At 34.8% G+C, this 19,192-nt stretch overlaps 3 protein-coding genes across 13 annotated transcripts; all 3 read left to right on the top strand.

Moving 5' to 3' along the window:
* The first annotated feature begins 33 nt into the window (after nucleotides 1-33).
* Nucleotides 34-3,419, top strand: LOC108974442 (ras-like protein 1). Of its 4 annotated transcripts, none has more exons than XM_018942278.1 (5): nucleotides 34-192; nucleotides 799-1,128; nucleotides 1,257-1,397; nucleotides 1,532-1,647; nucleotides 1,743-3,419. In XM_018942278.1, the coding sequence occupies exons 2-5, from the start codon at nucleotides 990-992 to the stop codon at nucleotides 1,917-1,919; spliced, it is 573 nt and encodes a 190-aa protein (XP_018797823.1). In that variant the 5' UTR covers nucleotides 34-192; nucleotides 799-989; the 3' UTR covers nucleotides 1,920-3,419. The 4 variants fall into 4 exon arrangements, with proteins under 4 accessions (XP_018797823.1, XP_018797824.1, XP_018797822.1 ...); XM_018942279.1 differs by having other exon boundaries at nucleotides 34-197; XM_018942277.1 differs by having other exon boundaries at nucleotides 34-200.
* Nucleotides 3,420-4,604: 1,185 nt separating this feature from the next.
* LOC108974387 (F-BAR domain only protein 2) lies at nucleotides 4,605-18,861 on the top strand. Of its 7 annotated transcripts, XM_018942165.1 has the most exons (17): nucleotides 4,605-4,723; nucleotides 11,220-11,310; nucleotides 11,364-11,476; nucleotides 11,544-12,110; nucleotides 12,184-12,282; nucleotides 12,358-12,454; nucleotides 12,523-13,062; nucleotides 13,981-14,235; nucleotides 15,279-15,384; nucleotides 15,451-15,815; nucleotides 15,884-16,056; nucleotides 16,136-16,293; nucleotides 16,355-16,720; nucleotides 16,782-16,955; nucleotides 17,205-17,540; nucleotides 17,602-17,831; nucleotides 17,924-18,859. In XM_018942165.1, the coding sequence occupies exons 3-17, from the start codon at nucleotides 11,447-11,449 to the stop codon at nucleotides 18,019-18,021; spliced, it is 3,594 nt and encodes a 1,197-aa protein (XP_018797710.1). In that variant the 5' UTR covers nucleotides 4,605-4,723; nucleotides 11,220-11,310; nucleotides 11,364-11,446; the 3' UTR covers nucleotides 18,022-18,859. The 7 variants fall into 7 exon arrangements, with proteins under 7 accessions (XP_018797710.1, XP_018797713.1, XP_018797707.1 ...); XM_018942168.1 differs by having other exon boundaries at nucleotides 11,220-11,476; nucleotides 12,523-13,158; nucleotides 17,924-18,861; XM_018942162.1 differs by having other exon boundaries at nucleotides 11,220-11,476; nucleotides 17,924-18,858.
* Nucleotides 5,619-10,737, top strand: LOC108974388 (lysine-specific demethylase 3A). 2 transcript variants are annotated; one of them, XM_018942170.1, is made up of 2 exons: nucleotides 5,619-6,098; nucleotides 7,142-10,737. In XM_018942170.1, exon 2 carries the CDS (start codon nucleotides 7,168-7,170, stop codon nucleotides 10,672-10,674), a length of 3,507 nt encoding a protein of 1,168 aa, XP_018797715.1. In that variant the 5' UTR covers nucleotides 5,619-6,098; nucleotides 7,142-7,167; the 3' UTR covers nucleotides 10,675-10,737. The 2 variants fall into 2 exon arrangements, with proteins under 2 accessions (XP_018797715.1, XP_018797714.1); XM_018942169.1 differs by lacking the exon at nucleotides 5,619-6,098 and adding an exon at nucleotides 6,165-7,053.
* Nucleotides 18,862-19,192: the final 331 nt, after the last annotated feature.

Here is a 19,192-nt window from a genome sequence, read left to right as displayed (position 1 = left end):
GCACAAACAATGCATTCCTGTGTAGGCAAAATGGCGACGAAACTGTTAGAAGCAAAACGAAAAACGGGGCGGACAGTGTCTTGTTGATCATTTGTTGAAAAAACGAATATTTCACAGAGAATTTGTTGAAAACATAAACAAATTACTTTGGTTATTTTCCCATCCACTACACCATCCGCATGTGCAGTAAAAGTACGGTAGTGAGTTAACACCTATATCCAAAATATTAGCTAATAATCAACAAATAAAATGAATTTAGAAAATATTGGGAAGAACAAGCATAAGAAATGAAAGTCTATAGAAACATAAATTACTGTGATTTATAGGATGGATATAATTAGTAATGGTGATACTGTAAAGTCAAATTAATATATTATAGTAACCGTTTTCCTGTTCGTGCAATGTTCCTTGTTTTAGTACCTAGCTAATCATTACAGAAAGTTTTTAAGGAGTCGTTCTACAGTGAAGTGATCTGTGGAGAAAACTCCTTGGGTATGAACATGAGTTACTTTGCAAATATATATACTACATATATATATATATATATATCCCGCTGCACTAGTAGTAGTTTCATTATAACTTTGGTTCATACTCGTCTGAATATGAGTCACTCGCAGTGCCGAACATTATAAGAAAACAACAACAAATTAATACATACTTTAATTTTACTGAGTCGTTATGTTTTAATTAATTTAACAGCCAACTTACAACTTTGATGACAGTCCGCATTATAATTTTTAAAAGTTTGTGTAGTTGTACATACATATGTAATTACTAGAACTTTTTTATTTGTTGCAGTTTGCGTTGATATAATAATCTACCATTGGAATTTCGGGACACTGTTGTCTGCTGCGCTTGGAGTTACAGGTATAATAACCATTCCAGAAAAGAAACATTTATCAAAAGAAAACAAAACGGGCTACGACTACATTAAATCCTACGTCCAAACACCAGTCTATTGAAATTTCTACAAACAAGAAGAAAATACAATGACGGAGTACAAATTAGTGGTTGTAGGTGCTGGAGGTGTTGGTAAATCTGCCCTAACAATCCAGTTAATACAAAATCATTTTGTGGATGAATACGACCCCACAATTGAAGATTCTTATAGGAAGCAAGTGGTTATAGGTATGTTGATAATCATATTGTATCAATATTATATATGAATAAGTTAATTAGAAATAATACATATACATATATAATATATAATTCACTTATTTTAATTCCTAATTTGTATTAAAATATTTACTCTCCAGATGGCGAGACGTGTTTATTGGATATTTTAGATACAGCTGGCCAAGAAGAATATTCCGCTATGCGTGATCAATACATGCGAACTGGAGAGGGATTTTTGCTCGTTTTTGCTGTCAATAGTGCGAAATCATTTGAAGACATTGGTGAGAATTTTTTATCCTAATTCCGACTTTTTGACGGCAATAGATAGATTTTCCTCTTATATAAATCGATATTAAATTCAGCAAACCGAGTCCAATTCTATACACGATATACTAAAAATTCTTTATACTCTCAGGTACATATCGAGAGCAAATAAAGCGCGTAAAAGACGCGGAAGAGGTACCAATGGTGCTGGTAGGAAATAAGTGCGATCTGCAAGCCTGGGCTGTTAATATGAACCAAGCCAGAGAGGTAAGCATTGGTTTGAATTAACTTTCTAATACAAATTTAATAAACAAGGAATTAATGTTATATTGAAATATATTTGATACAATAATATTTATCAGGTTGCTAAACAATACGGCATTCCATTTGTTGAGACATCCGCCAAGACACGAATGGGCGTTGATGACGCTTTTTACACATTAGTCCGTGAGATTCGAAAGGATAAAGAGCATAGGGGGAAAAAAGGTCGCAAACATCATAAGCTACCACACCATAAATTCAAATGCGAGTTGCTGTAAATGATCTTATATTAAGTTTAAAAGTGGTTGGATAACCTACACATTCGGACAACCGGACAATTTCAAAAACCAAAACAACAACGAAAACGAACTAAACAGACATTCGATAAGAGAGATAGCCTGTGATCAGGAGGCTGTAGTAGAGGAAACAACAACAATAATAATAATACAGCTAGAACCGGAAAGCAACAAATATAGCACATATTTTTTCATCCCAAAATCAGCATAACATTAGCTATACGCACATAAAAGTGCAAATTTTACAATACGCAAAACCTTACACAGGAGCACAGACGAACTGGGAGAGTATAAAAAAAAAATTAATGGAAAACATAAACCTATCAAAAAAAAATTTTTTTTTGAAAGTAAAAGAAAAACGTTTATTTAATATTTTTATTTTATTTCTGCGCACAATTTTTAATACGTTTCTTGTGTTCTTGAACTGGCATATGACAAAATATGTATTTAATTTCTAATTCAAGGAGTATGTTGATTTATTACTTTTGTTTGTACTGTTTGCTATTTTAATTATGTCTACGTATGCTTTCCATTCGTTGGAAATATTTATTTATATAGTAAAGTAAGATAAAATTTATAACTTTGATAAATATGCAATGACGCGTACCAAATGATCGTGCTGTTTAATGTATTCATAGATTGTATCCTTCTAAATTGTGTTCTTAGGCAAGTGTACAAAACTATCAAAAGTCTGCACATATTAATATAGTTGAAACTAAATCTAAAGCTGCAATCATAATTGACACTAAACAAAAAATTAAAATCGCGATGGTTGGAGCTTTATAAAACCGTTAAAATTTAAACTTTTCTACTATATTAATATGGAAAATACATACATATATGAACACATTCACTTGCCTCCGTTTTAGTGCGTCGTTTCTGTAATACGTGCCTGTGTTTTATGTATGCATGTTAACACATAGAAAAAAAGATTTGGTAATTTATAAAATAAATTTACTGAAAAACATAAAAAGTAATAACTAACATAATGCAAGATGGAGATTATATTAAGTGTACTAGCTGTAACGCACAATAAGCAAATATTGATATTTTTTTTTTTTTGCTATTTGAAACTATTTTCTAATCCGTTTTATACTTTTTGGTGCTGAAGTGAAATCTGCGTGCATATTTTTATAAAAGAAAAATTCTGTTTTATATTTAATCAATTTCTTTTAAAAATATTTTTGTATTTTTATTGTAACTATGAAGGTGGAACTAGGGCAAGAATAGTTAAAAATTGCCGAACAATGTTTCCTACTTCCATTGTAAAATTAACGCATAATGATTGTGAATGTCATCCTCTATACTTTATACATGTAATTTATTATATGCTTACATCATCATATTCTCATTATAATAGGATTAAAATTGCAAAATTAGTAAATATGAATATTGTCACGTACATAAAGGAAAGAACAGTTCATCATTGTCGAATTTCCATAAGAAAACAAACCGAAATCGCCGACTAGTTATCTTAAAGGATAAATATATATTTTATATTTATGAGATTGTATTTGTTGTAAAATGTTATGTAATTTAAAGTAACATTGCCTAAAGTTGCTTCAGGAATCAGAAAAAATTTATCGGATAAAATGAATAATCACCAGGCTTTTGAAACAGCTGGTTGTCGGAAAAATTATATTCTATGTAACAGTTTAAATTCTACGAAGTTTTAAAAAGCGGAAATGAGGAATATTACTTCTAAAAACCGTTCATCTGATTATTTTTTTTGTATATAATATTTACTTGATTTTTTCCGTTTCAATTATTTTAGTAAGTTGCAAGTCTGAATTTAATACAAGACGAATAGTTGATGTTTAAAATGTAAAGTTCATTAATTGTAATTTTTTTTTTTAGTTTTGCTATTGGTGTTAATTTCAGATTTATTTTAGATACAAGACAACTTTTATAACATATGTATATGAATTAAATATTTCATTATGCGTGATCTATGTTTCGATATATGATAACAAGAACTATGAACTAAAAGATAATTAATCGTAAATAAAATAATAAATATGTACCGTATGTAATTGCTTTTGTTGTTACTATAAAATTGTTGCACTCTCACAACATATTACGCCAGAGGATAATGGTTGTTGTTGCTGTAGGGGCAGAACTGTGCCCGAGTTGACCGTCCTAGACCGGATAAAAATCCGGTTCCGTTCATTTTTTGTAGTTTGTTTTTCCGACTAGCATTGGGACCGAAGGAATGAGTAATGGTTGTTCTTACCGAAGTTCATATAGTCATTTCCGAATCGTCTTTAAACAGTTATTTTGGTCTATGTAATTTGTTTGGAGCTGAATATTAAAGAAAACGGTCGATTACCTTGGTTTAAACCGCATGTCCTAATACATTTATATCGTTTTTTCAGCTTGATATTTTCTTAACACATGAAACCCTATAGTTGGGTTTATGTTACACAAACCTCATTTAAGTTTATTATGCTGTTTTTTTATCCCCCTCATAGATAGAATAGCGCCACGGTAAAAACTATAAATCGTAGCTTAGTTTCGAAACACAAAAAGTCAAAAATTAGAAGCTCGTAAAATTTGAATTTTGGCCACCATATATTTTCGGTGAAGCTGGCAATGCTTTGCGAAACATACATCCCACAAAAAGTAAAGGTGGTAAATAATTGATAGAGATAAATAGTAATAGACGGAAAGTGGAGAACATCACTGCATAGTTCGAACTATTTAAAATGTAGAAAAGCCTTTCAAAAGTCTACTAATATATTGTAAAACGCTAAAGGACTTAATAAATAATAAGTGGACAATAAAGTGTGAGTAAAATTCGTTCAGTACGATATAGAGTTTCACAGTTTTGGCAGACTTATGTTAATACGCCTAATCGTCTTTTTTCACTACATAGTGAAAAATTATCGATATGGTCTAAAATTGTGTCAAATTATTAATATTTGTTTTAGTAAGAAAAACAAATTTTAACTCTTTTATATTGACTAAATATTGTGGCGTTGATATGAAAAATTGGAAGAAAGCACATAAATAAGAGAAATGAGAAACCTTCAGCAAAGGTTGAAACTTAACCTAGTGGGGTTTGACAATTGTCCATTTAGAATTGTGAGTTTTCAAAAAATTTTATGTGCATAGAAATTAGAAGAAATTGAAATTGTAACTTTTCGTAATGTTATTAAGTAAAAATTAAAATCTATAAATTAAATAATATAGAGTATAAAGTGTTTTTTATATGAGTTGTATTGTTATCGTACAAATTGATTTCCATTCGGCGCGACGAAACAAAGACCTGGCTCAGCGATGCAGTTATATTCTGTAAATCGTAGTGCATGTTTGTGCCAGAAAAATAATTTAACAAGAAGTGGAAAGGGATTAAACTTAAAGTTTACGTTATGCATACATGTGGTAAATTCCAAAAAAAATGTACGCCCATCTAATTTAAGTCATACTGATATTTGGTTAAAGAATAATCAGAGATATAATGTGTGCAAAGGCAATTATATTATGCCAATAACAATACTGCAGTAGGCTGTTGGTTGTGAGTTTTCATTTTATGCCAATTTTTCTTCTCTCTTCTCTATTCAAAAAGCCAATTTTCTAATACAATATATGAATTTAATACTGGTCATAGTAATATTTTCTTTATATCATATTTATGTTTAATTGTTGTTAATCATAATTCTGCCGCTACAACAACAACAACAACTCCTAAGGGCAATATTGTTATGTACGTCAACACTTTGACTTTACACTTAGTTCGATCAAATTAATATTATAACATTCTAAAAGGCCATGTGCCATTTGAACTTTTTCAATTTATATTAATTTAAGAAGGGGTGTATTCAAATAATTGCTATGTACATAACTGCTGTTGTTGCTCAATTCACATGTAGACCAATGTTACTGCTTTCGTGTTTGCAAGCACAGAAAGCCGATTTCACTAAATATGCACAAGCAACGCTCAATACACGTAAGGGCCCATTAAATCACAATTGTAATGAGAATGGGGAAATGAAAATTTAATCCATGTATTAAATTTTTGCGCCTTACACATAGCATATTTCGAAGGGGTTTTTAATTACATGGCTCTGCACTTAAGTGTAATTAAGTTTTAGATGAATTCTTTGCTACAAGTGATCACAGAAAGTTTGCTAATCTGTTTTTATTAACCTTAAGTAATGAGTTAGTGTTATTAAATCTTTTATATTACCATTAGGATGTCAGTAATACACAAGAATTTATATTGAACGTAGAACTGAAATGACTATGCCAAAAATTTTAGTAAAGTTTGTAAGCTGAAAGCATAAATGAATTGGAAAAATTCTCTAGACTTTTATAAAAGAAGAAACAAATTTAATGTCAATCATGTTTCTAACATTGAACTGGACTTCGTCAAAAACGGCTTGGCGAGTGTGAAATTTGCGTATTTGTTTGGATTACATTTTCGCTTACATACAAATAGACGGAGCGGAACTCAGATAAGAGTTAACGGACATAAAGATAAAAATCGTTCTTTCTTTTGCCTTTAAAATGCACCATTACTATTTAAAACGTCTTTTATCTCTATGTTTATTAACAGCCTATCAGAGTAGGCGTGGTGTTTAAGGAGGCATAAACTCTTATAAGTACACTATTAATAGTTGCCATTTACATAGGATAAATAATTTTGTTTTTGCGAGCATTGCTCTTCGGAGTACATTTGAAAGATATAAACATGTTTTCTTTATAATTTTAATAATTTGTAATTATTTTGAATAATTTATGAAACGGTAAGTGCAGGCAATGTGGTGGTAGTGAGTATTATAATCAAAAAATTCAAAATATAATAAATGTCATATTAGAGCGGTTTCATTTATACTCCGATATTTTAATACTATTTTATTGGCCCCTGTTTCGTGTTTCTTTTCGTTTGCCGATTCAAAAAAAAAGATCTGCGTAAAATTAAATTGGTTTTTTAGTATTTAAACTACCACCAGCATTACCTTTCGCGCAATTCATGTATTTAATTGGCAATATTTCTATTAAGACTTTGGCACATGAATTCAAATAACGAGTGGGAAAACCAAATTGCAAGATGCACCGATCACGAGTACTCACTTCCGCCCAAACATTACCCGCTTACGTCTGCATTTGATAAGTAAGGATGTGTGTACGTTTGAGCAGTGAAAATTAACATGGGTTTTTCTCTTAATTTCTGTTTATCTTTTTCACTACCACAATGCCAGATCTATACCTGCAAACGTAAAGAGAAATGTCAGAAGGAACTCACAAATTTTTGGACTCGGATGGACCATGCCATAATTTGGCGGAGGAGCTATTACGTGAAATGCCAGATATGAAAGACGAGATCGAGCAGGAATTAAAGGATGCATTGTCAAAAAATTATGATAGTAAAATAAAAAACATACAACAAAAATACATGGAGGGAATGGCACTTAAAGAAAAAGTTGGGGACAATTTGTCCAAGCCAGATCTTGAAATAACGGAAGATTTTGAGGAATCAATGGAGTCGGGAGAGGTCGCAAATAACTTACTAACCAAAATAACCATAAAAAGTTGTGAAAATGAAAAGGCGAAAACGGAGATAATGAAAATGGATACAGATTGTCAGGAGAATAATAACGGAGTACGCTCTATCGAAAGTGTGAATAGAGATAATGACGAAAACATTGATCAAAGATCCCAAAATGAATCTGACAACAACACAAATATAGAAACCAATATCCATAAACGTGAGAATGAATGTTCTGAAAGTGATAGTACAATCTTGCAAGACGGTCCAACTGCCAAACAAGCGAAATTAGAGGTTCCTGGCGAAAGGAAGTCAATTATTGAAGTTCATATCTCTAATAAGGGGATGGACAATGAAGAAGATACTGCAGAGTTGGAACGCATACGTAAACTGAAGGAGCAAACTATTATTGAATTGCATAGATTAAAGAGTCAAGAGGATAAACTACTCAGAATCGAGAATATAAACAAGCAATTACAAAAAAATATTGAGCAAAAGCAAGAAAAAAATGGAGCGAATGAGACGGAGGATAATAATGGAAATGATGATGTAACTCTAGAAGAAGAAGAATTTGTAAGTAAAGACATCGATGTCGAGAATAGTGATAATAAAAAACTGACAATAGGAAACACCGATGACAATGATACATATGATAACAACGAAATGAGGAAAAATGCAGATGTTGTAAAAGAGTCTGCAAATGAAGAAATTAAAGCTGCAACGTTAACAGAAATAGCGACGACATCCGCTAAAATCTCGTCTACAGTACTCAATGATAATAGTAATCACTCTAACATGGGCGAACATGAAAATCATACCCCACCAGAAGAACTCACAACCGAAGAAGCTGTTCGCGATCGAGAGTTACGCGCATCGGGTGCGATATTTCTTCAGCATTTACCTTGCTTTAAACTTCAACACAACTCGGAAAATGCCGCTAGAGCAATCTCCAATGACAATGTTGTAGCTGACCATGCCATACCGAGGTGCCGGGAATGTCGACGGCGCAATTCTCAGGGTGGTTCAGACGTTTATTGCCGATTTTATGAATTTCGTCGATTGCAGTACAACAAAATGGGTGAATTAGTTGTTTCTGGCTTCCCCAATCCATATACTGATCCGACTGTCGACGATTTGCGCATATGGCAACCAGATGAGCATAGTGTGCCTACCGCAGGATGGATGGACATCCAAGTAGCTCGCTATATACTGTTACACGCTGGTGACCAATTTTGCTATCTGTGGCAACAGGAGGCTGAGGCCTTGCGTTTACACGAAAACCCGAATAGTATAATCGCCTGGAAGAAGGTGGTACAAGGTCTACGTGAGATATGCGATGTATGCGATACAACACTTTTTAATTTTCATTGGACTTGCGACAAGTGTGGCTTTGGTGTGTGCCTTGATTGTTTCAAAGACCGTAAAGAGCAGCGCAGTTGTCGAAAGAGGCGCACTGGTGATAAAACGCAACGTGGACACGATGAATTCCATTGGATGCTATGTACAGCAACCACGCCTACTCATCAAAAACATGAACTACGTGATCTCATGCTTACACAGATCATAGCTAGTGATGCGTTAAACGTTTTGGGCCGTCTCTTACATGATATTCGTGCCATGTGGCAAGTGCCCCAAATGTGCGGCTGCTTGTTAAGCAAACAGAACCTTTCGCCAGATACTGAACTAGGTATTTTAATACAGGACATGATCAAGGAATCTCAATTAAAGCAGCAGACGAGCGCTTCATCGCTAGCTACTGAAGAGACATTACGTAAGCAGGCGCGAATGGAAGAATTGCATGCTAAAAAGTTGGAGTTTGCACGAGCAAGAGGTATTGATTATGTGCCAGGTCGTGTATGGACCAAGCAAACTTTGGGAAAGGACCCCATTACAACCGCTTTTGATAATTTTAAACATATAAACTTTTTACGGAAAGGTTTGGCAGGCTTGCGTCGATTTTTGCCGCCACGCGCAATGACTTTAACCCATTCGACAATGCTAGCACCTGGTGTACCACATGAATGGTTATGTGACGGCAAGCTACTGCGATTAACGAATGCTATGCATCCCGATAATCGTATACTTTTTCAGGAGGTATGGAAATGTGGTCAGCCCGTTATGATCTCGGAAGTAGCGCGATCACTGAATTTGGACTTATGGCGTCCCGAAGCCTTCTGTAAGGATTTCGGCGACAAACCAAACGATTTGATAAACTGTCTAAATGGCAATTTAGTGCCGAACCAACCCATGCGTTATTTTTGGGAGGGATTTCAATGTATTAAGAAGCGATTGCTAGATGGCAATGGTAAACCGATGTTACTGAAACTGAAAGACTGGCCACCGGGCGATGATTTTGCTGAAATATTACCGACGCGTTTTGCGGATCTCATGACCGGCCTACCCATGCCCGAATACACATTGCGTACCGGCAATTTAAATATCGCTAGCTGCTTGCCGAAGATGTTTGTACCACCCGACTTGGGACCGAAGATGTACAATGCCTACGGCTCTGCATTGCATCCTGACAAAGGCACCACTAATTTGCATTTGGACATTTCTGACGCTGTAAATATAATGGTATATGTAGGCGTGCCACAAGACGCGGATAGTAAACCACAGTTGGTAGCTACACAAAAAGCAATCGCTTTGGGTGGCTGCGATTATTTGACACGCGCTCGATGCCAAAAACCTGACGTCCTCCCGGGCGCATTGTGGCACATTTTCCCTGCTCGAGACGCTGATAAAATCCGCGATCTTCTCAATCGCGTGACAATAGAGAAGGGTTTTCGTCTAGAGCCCGACCACGACCCTATACATGATCAGAATTGGTATTTGGACGATAAATTGCGTGCACGCCTATTCAAGGAATATGGTGTAGAAGGCTATCCTATCGTACAGTGTCTGGGCGACGCAGTGTTCATCCCGGCTGGTGCACCACATCAAGTACAAAATCTCCATAATTGCATAAAAGTAGCAGAGGACTTTGTATCACCAGAGAACATAACACATTGTTATCATTTAACCCATGAATTTCGTCATTTATCACATTCACACACCAATCACGAGGACAAATTGCAGATTAAAAACATAATTTATCATGCCATCAAAGATTGCTGTCATATATTAGTACGCGCTTTGGATCAACGACTTGACGAAGAGTTAGCTAAGGTGGAGGAGCAGCATGCAAAGGCTGAAATGAGCCTCCGTGAAGGAACAGAACTCGAAGCCAAACGAAGCAACAAATAAGATTAATCTTCTTTTTATTAATAACTACTATAAAATTCACAGTTATATTATATTGATATACATAAATTTTTATTGTAGTAATAGATATATACATAAGTAAATACTGTGTAGCTCTACATGTAATTATAAATAAATATCTCAAAATTATTTTTATTAAATCTGTTTTCTTGAGGATGGTTGTGATTTCAATGGTGAATTTTCTAAGTCGATTTAGGATCGAAATACATATGTGCATGTATATATTTTGATATAAGTAATATATATACTTGTTGGCAACCGATCATTTCATACCGTCGGAAATTGGAAGAGAATACGATTCTTTGCCTGGCAAATATTTAGTCAAATTGTTTAAATTTCATCTAGTTCCATTATATAATCAACTTATCTATTAGAAATATCCACTATATATACCTCTGGATGGACTCACATATTTGCATTCTATATATACGCGCTAAAAGATACATACATATGCGTATCTGTGTATTGATAATGCATATATCGAAGCAAGCTTTTATTACTACAGTCTTTTTTATTTGATTTTCCAGAGAAATATCACACGTATTCTGAGTCGCTTTGCTACAATAAGATCTTTATGTCACCATAGGAAAGATGAATGAACGAATTAGCTGTTTAAACGTAAATTATAATTACCATCAAAAGAGGTCAATTAATTAAAACAGCTACATTAGTGCTTAGTGATATTTGCAGTAATTATATAATAGCATAAGGAATTAAGTTTTGATACATTTGAGATAAATTATACGAGACGAAGATGACGGTCGATTTCAACGATTATTTTTGGGTAAGCAATAATTGAAATTATATAACCCTTTTATTTATATAATTTATTGTACTATCTTATCACAAAGGGGGAGAAGAACAATGGGTTTGATGTACTCTACCACAATATGAAATTTGGTTGGGTGGCGAGCAAAGAGCTTTCTGAGTTCTTTCGCGAAAAGTCCAATATTGAAGAACAGAACTCGAAATTAATGGCTAAGTTGGCACACAAAGCCAGTACAGGTACACTGAACAGCACATTTGCCCCCGTCTGGACTATACTACGCACTTCAGCCGAGAAGCTATCCACACTACATCTGCAAATGGTGCAAAAGCTGACGGAGCTTGTGAAGGATGTCGCTAAGTATGCCGATGAATTGCATAAAAAACACAAAACCGTTAAGGAGGAAGAATCACATACCTTGGAATCTGTGCAAGCGATGCAGACATCAACAGCTGCTGTTCAAAAGCTACGTGACCTTTACGCGAGCAAAGTGCTGGAATTGGAAAAGTTACGCAAGGACAATGCCTCACAGAAGGACATCGAAAAAGTCGAAGCAAAATTGCGTAAACTACAAGATGAATATAAAGCGCTACTCGATAAGCATAATCCGATCAAGAATGACTTCGAGCGGCGCATGACACAGACTTGCAAGGTATGTATTAGCATATTGAAAGTTATAAGATTGTATCGAAATACCTTACGATACACACATCTCTACTTTAAAGCGTTTTCAAGACATTGAAGAAGTTCATTTGCGTCAAATGAAGGAGTTCTTATCCACATTTTTGGAGATGTTGCAAAATAATCATGACATGGTTGGACAGGTTGGTATACCTCTCTTTTTAAAGCAATATTAATTATTTCCAAAAAAATGATTGTGAAATAATTTCTCTTCTCAGGTGCATTCGGATTTTAAGCGTCAATTTAATGATATGACCGTTGATAAACTTTTAGAGCAATTTGTGCTAAACAAGTACACTGGCTTGGAGAAACCAGGTTAGTGCCATTTAAATAATATGAAACTCTTTTCATTAACTACAGTTCACTTCAATTCGTAATTGTAGAAGTTCCCGAACTCGAAATCATTCCACTCTCTATACAACAGCAGTCCGTCTCAGCTACGCGCTTAAATCATCCAGGCGGTACTGCTGCGGCTGCTTCTAATTCGAATTCAGCCACAAGCATACAAGGTGCCATATCACGTATTACTAGCGGTAGCATATCAATGGATCAACGTGGCAGTGTTGGTGTCGAGGCCGGTTCTTTAGGCAGTGGTGCTGGCGGTATTGGTGCAGTGGGTGGTAGTGGTAGTGGCAGTAATAGCCTAATAAACGCTGATGACAACATTTTGGGCATGCAGACATCACCACGCGCAACATCACCAATTTTATTGAATACCGCCGCTGATGTTATATCAGGTACTAGCGTAAGCACTACACCAGCAGCAGTGCTGACAAACACATCGGCGAACACTTCCACAGTGCGCAGCAATTTCCTAAATTGGTTTTCTTCAAGCATTCCAAGCAGCAAGCAACAACCAGCAAACTCCAACGCTGGAGCTACTGCTGCAGCAACAACCGCTAATAGCGGTGGTGGGAATTTCGGTACGGATAGCATTGGTACTACCCACACCGGCACAGCCATCATGAAAAATTCCCTAAACTCAGAGCTTCAGTCACTGCAGGATAATAATAATCAAGGTTCATTTATGTCGTCTGCTTTAACACAATTACCAGAACAATGTAACACCACTAACAACACTACTACTATTTCCTCTACTTCTGCTAGTTCTATTATTTATACTACTACAAATAATACTATTACCAACAATACTGTTACGTCACCCACATCCTCCTCCCTAACAAGTAGGTTTATTATGTTATTTCATTCATTTTATTTCTATTATTTTTATTGTTTTTTTGTTTGGTTTTAACAAACTCTTTTAAATTCGAAATTTCTGTTTATTTTTACTATTTCTATTATTTGTCAATGTGGTTTTTGTTATGTGATGTGAAAAATTACTTATTTAATTATTTAGCCGCCAGCAGCTGCCCTTCATTTGTAAATTGAAGCATACTTTGAAATTACTAAAGTGACTACTCGGATAAAATCGTATAGTGACATAGTAATAATGCTGTCAAGTTGAGATTTTTCTACCTTAAAGTATTAGCTTTTCGTTTTACAAATTTTATAGATCATTATAACGCTAATAGTAGGGATTTTTAAGTTACACATACATATAAACATATGTACATCAATATCTTAGAGAATTCGAATTAGAATTGGTTTTCTGTAGTTATAGCATAGGAATTTTAATTATTTATATTTTAGCGACGTTTATGAGTAAGTGCGTGTGTTTGTTGTATAGCTACATATATTGTCAACTGACTCTGAGCTCTGCGTCCGTCGACCGTCTCTGGCCCACAATCAAATATATTTTTGAACTGAAATGCTTGTATTCCCGTTATTAACCAAATCCTAATTCCATTTCTACCTCAAAAACCAAATATGCTTAAATTTAGATCACACATTAGTCGAGCCGCATCTGCAACAACGCGCATCTTCACCAACGCCGACAGGCAGCAGTTCAGCAATGAATCGAAATTACACAGAACCGCTTTCTACATCACTCAATGAACGTTCTAACCATATGCATAGTAATCCGCATTCAGCGTCCATGAGTGGGGCTTCTGTATCAGCAACTAGTGCGGGTGCGTCTGTGGGAAACTCACGCCGCACAACCTCGCTTTTGAATATTTTCACATCAAATTCTCAGGGTGAGAAGGAAAAGAACACAATCAAACTGATATATACACATTTCACATTTTTATTTTATAATATATTTTGTAAATTACTTTTGTACTAGCACTGCAGTTTTGCGTTGGAATGTGGACATTACACACATACATTTTAATACACTGGTCTTCCTTTGGTACTTTTCATTAAGTTTTCCTTTATATATATGTATGTATACACGAACATACATATATATGTATGTTAATGTCTTCTCTTAACTACTTCTCTTTTTATGGCATCTGCCCCGCAAATATTAGATTTCTGTGGGGACTTGGGAATAGCGTTAACTTCCGTTATTTATTTTATCGTTTTTATTTTAATATTTTTTCATTACTATAATTTTTTTTCGAAGTTAGTCATTGTATATTGTTTTATTTTTAATAATTTCCATTTTATTCTTAGTTTTAGCTTAAAATATTCTTTCAAAGCAATAATGTAATTAAAAAAATAGTGTTAGATTTTGCAGTGTGTGGATTTATCGATGAATGCAATACTATATTTTTATAATATTCTTATTCCGTGTATATTCAGTTAGTGAGGAAATAAATAATGTTTCGGTTGAGGTTCGAATTTCTCAGAGAGTTTATTTGCAGGTATTTCACTTTGCACGGCTTTTACTCGTTTTTGTTTATTTTATTTTAACTAAAGCTGTAGCGTTTATACTGGTTTTTGCAATATTCTACTGTCAGCTCAATGCCTCTCTTCTATATATGTATCGTATTTATTTAAAAGCATGCATTCATTTCATTAAAGTCTGCGTTAAGTTTGTCGAACATTATTTACTAATTTTCCTATTGCGATTACTAATTTTTAATGTATGCAAAGTGATGCATAATTTTATATAATGAGGTACATCAAAATTTACTTGCAAATATAAATTTCTAATTTTTTTTTTTTTTTTTTTGTAAAAACACGGCCTTTTCTGAAATATTCATTTAGAAAATGTAAATTTCTTCTACCTCAATTATTAATGGATCCTAACCTCATTTAAAATATGTAATATTTCATACTTCTATATGCACAGTATCTGGTATTTTGCGTAGCCGTCGAGATAAAGCGAAAACTAAAAAGTCTAAAAAGAAGAAAGATGGCGAAGCGGCAGATAACATACAAGAAGAGCAACAGGGAAGGTAATTTCATTTGATAATGATTTATCGGTATTGTTTGGATACTGACGCATCTTTACGTTTACTTAGTGTGGATCGCGGCAACATCTCCTATGATACTGACGATATCAATAGAATGAAAACACAAAATTCCAGCGGCAGCAGTGCCGGAGGATTGGGTTTATCATCTGCTTCAGCACCGGGCAGCGTGGACTCATCGGGCGGTGGTGCCGGTGCTCTTGGCGTAAATATATCGGAAAATATTGGAAGTAGCTCGGCAGGCAATGCTATTAACGCAACAAATAATACAAACAAAAATAGCAGTGCTTCTGGAAATGGCACAGCTAGTGGTGGTGCAGGAGGCATTAAAGCATACGGCGCTAATGAGGTTGACGAAGATGGATACAGCATGCAGCCGCCCAAAGAAATTGCCTGGGACGAAAATCACGATAAAAGTGAGTGAAAGAATTTAACAAGTAAAATTAAACGATATATTTTTTTTTGTTATATTCGCCTAAATTAGCTGGAAGTTTCTACTCTGATTCCGACTCAGATTCAGACAACGATAAGCCAGAAAGACGCATACATGTGAAGATTAAGCCACTGAACAATGGCCAAGCGCCAATGTCCGCAAGTGTAGATGAGTTGCGCGCTACTGTAGAGAATATATCATTGTCGCCCACCAGCGTATTTTCGGTACAAAAACAAATACAATTTATTGCAAAAAGTTATAATGCTTTCAATATGTAAACATATCATTAACACTTATTTACAGACTTTTAATCAACAACACAGCAATCAGCAATTGCAGCAATCTCGTATCGCTTCGCGTCAGCAATCGCCTGAGATATCCAATGCGTCTACACCAACCGCCACGGTGCATCCATATGCACCACTACAAAGTCCTACACTCTCCATGTCGAATAACTCGAGGTGATTTACATTAAACTACTATAATTGGTTCCCCTTTATAAATAAGTACATTCTTCCGCAGATACGCTGACTTAGGCGATATATTTTCTGAGTTGGGTGATGTAAGTGCCTCTGCGCCCGCTTCCGCCACACTTTCGAAATCAAATAGCCGGCAAATACCCACACCAACATCCGCTAACAGTATTGCAATACCAAGACCACCTTCACGTCGCTCCGAAATGGTAATGGCGCCTTCAGTAGCAGTGGCTCGTGGGCGCATTAGTCCATCTCCAGCAATGAATCGCGCAGACAGTGTTGGCAGTTTAGAATTCCGCACTGCTATCGGTGGTATAGGGTCATCGCGTGGTCCATCGCCGCTCACCATTGGCATTTCAGACACGATTCCATTAGCGGTGGCATTCCATGAAATTATACACGCATACTTTAGGTATATACAAAGAAAAACGCTTCTTGCCTTTATGATATTGATATTTTACTCGTTTCGACAGGGGTAGCGATGAATCGCGCTGTCAGGTGAAAATCTCTGGCGATATGATGTTATCCTTTCCAGCTGGGATTGTAGGCCTTCTAGCGAATAATCCTAATCCAGCGAAACTCGGCTTTCGTATCAAGAATGTTCAAAATTTGGAAAATTTACTACCAAATTCAAAATTAGTGCAAATGTGAGTATGTAAAATTTAAAATGGAATTATAATTATAGAAGAGAGCGTCGTCAGTGCGTAGCTAGCAAGCTGAATCAATGTTTTCCAGAGCGCTATATATTATCATCTGGGCACTGCTAACTGAAACATTGCGCAGCACTAATATAAAAAATATTGCTAAACTTTTCATTGTAAAATATTAAACTTACGAACCTTACGTTCTCTAATGCCACTCAATTTAATGCAATTTTATATATAACCTCTTCTTAGCGATCGTAATCAATCGAGCACCTTTAGTACATTATTGGAATTCAATATGCCTGCTTTGACTGCATTGTTGCGCCACCAAGCCGAGCATAATCCCAACGCGTCATACTTTAATGTGGATATATTGAAATACCAAGTGCGCTCTAAGCCTGGTGCGTCATCGTGTCCTTTCCAGTTGGTTTCTTATTGGAAGTGTGAACCTACGTTTACGGCGCTCAAAATTGATTACAAATACAATAACCATGCAATGGCAAACGCATCACCACTACTGAATGTCACACTCTCGGTGCCGGTGAACGGTTTGGTTCGTAACGTGCAATCGAAACCACATTCTGCGTGGTAAGTACAATTCGATAAATAAAACAAATATGAATAATATAAATATGTGTGATTACTATAGGCTAGGTGAATCAAACCGTTTGGTTTGGAATTTCACAGATATCTCCCAAAATTCACAGGATGGCGGGGTCGGTACGCTGCGTGCCCGTCTTGAACTTAACGATGGTCCATCCATTCCAGCCTTATTGACCACACAATTCAATTGTGAGGGCACTACATTATCGGGCATAGAGTTCGAACTGCAAGGCAGCGGTTATCGACTGTCTTTGGTGAAGCGTCGTTTTGTTTCGGGTAAGTTAAGTTTCATACCTAGAGATTAATCTGATTAGATTAATTTCCAAATACCTCTATATTGAACAATATAATTCTCATCTATCTTTTAGGAAAATACGTATGCGAGGGCGATGGCGTTCGCAGTGGTACCACTCCAACGCCACCGTCTGTGGGATCGTCTAGTCCATTTTCAGCGAAATCAAATTAGTTCCAAACTATTTAAAATACTAAAAAGAACCAATAACAATATTAGCAGTAGCAAATGTGTTACAAATACTATGCAAAGTCCAATAAAATGTGAATTTAAATATCAACAACTATTCAAGAATATAACGACAAAACGTATTCTTGTAATTTATAGTATATACAGCTAAATTTACATAGTCACACATTTAAACGCGCTGAGAGTTTCCTGCATGTGTGCAAGTAGAAAAATAGGCTCGTGAATTAGTAAAAATTTGTGAATAAAAACTTGAGACAGAGACCCGAAAATGTCAACACATTATTTATAAGTTATATTGAAAAATAATGACTAAGGAATTTATTAATATGCTTTGCTAATTGTTGTGTGTGGACGAATGCAGGATGCCAAGAAGCAATTGTGGTGAAATATCGAATCTAAAGAACAAAAATTAGCCTTGCTTGTTGTTTTCTTTTTTGATTATGCAAACATTTGTGTAAGTTCATTATTAGAGATGTATGTCTAAGTTTGTACCGAGTATATTGTGTCGAAAACAAATGAAATCGGTTTTTGAATTGGTATTTCATTTTCAATAGTATTCTATTAATATTACGAAAAATATATATGAGTCTATTGTATATCTAACTGGAGAACATTGTACTTTTATGTATTGTATTGTTAAAACCTTATTATTAAAGTGTTTATGTAGATTTTATAAATGTATACATGCATAAACATTTGTACATGCTAATATTACTGTAGAACACTAAGTGTTGATTTTATGTTTATTTTTTAATAGAAAGGAAATAAAATAATAAAACTTCAACAGGAAGCTAAAATTATATGTAAATTGTGAAGAACTTATATTATATGGTACTATAAAATGCCTTTAAAATCTACATTCTGATCAAAATTAAAACTCCATTTTACATTATTTATGCTAGTTTTTCTTTCATACCATAGATATATGGAGATATATAATATATATTTGATATATATTTATGTATATATGCTTTGATAATTTGCATATTTTTCTTTCCCTTCTTTTATCTAATTGAATAAAAATTCTCACTATGGTCATATTTGCTTTACTCATAATCACTTTAAACACTATGTACAATAAACATGAATAAGCTATAACACATATGCATATATAAAAATCTGTTTTCTTTTTGAGTGCTTGAATAATTTACCAAAA

Source organism: Bactrocera latifrons, unplaced genomic scaffold (genome assembly GCF_001853355.1).
Source record: "Bactrocera latifrons isolate USDA-ARS-PBARC rearing strain unplaced genomic scaffold, ASM185335v1 scaffold_55, whole genome shotgun sequence".
Lineage (NCBI taxonomy): Eukaryota > Metazoa > Arthropoda > Insecta > Diptera > Tephritidae > Bactrocera > Bactrocera latifrons.
The sequence above is the reverse complement of the archived record's forward strand: the minus strand, read 5'-3'. Positions and strand labels throughout refer to the sequence as shown.

What these genes read in the sequence shown, in the direction of transcription:
- LOC108974387 (XM_018942168.1), top strand. Translation starts at nt 11,447, where the DNA reads ATGACGGTCGATTTCAACGATTATTTTTGG. An exon ending in GCATGACACAGACTTGCAAG is followed by an intron (nt 12,111 to 12,183) that starts GTATGTATTAGC and finishes TCTACTTTAAAG; the next exon opens with CGTTTTCAAGACATTGAAGA. An exon ending in CGCCCACCAGCGTATTTTCG is followed by an intron (nt 16,057 to 16,135) that starts GTACAAAAACAA and finishes ACTTATTTACAG; the next exon opens with ACTTTTAATCAACAACACAG.
- LOC108974388 (XM_018942170.1), top strand. Translation starts at nt 7,168, where the DNA reads ATGTCAGAAGGAACTCACAAATTTTTGGACTCGGATGGACCATGCCAT.
- LOC108974442 (XM_018942278.1), top strand. Translation starts at nt 990, where the DNA reads ATGACGGAGTACAAATTAGTGGTTGTAGGTGCTGGAGGTGTTGGTAAA. An exon ending in TAGGAAGCAAGTGGTTATAG is followed by an intron (nt 1,129 to 1,256) that starts GTATGTTGATAA and finishes TTTACTCTCCAG; the next exon opens with ATGGCGAGACGTGTTTATTG. An exon ending in ATATGAACCAAGCCAGAGAG is followed by an intron (nt 1,648 to 1,742) that starts GTAAGCATTGGT and finishes AATATTTATCAG; the next exon opens with GTTGCTAAACAATACGGCAT.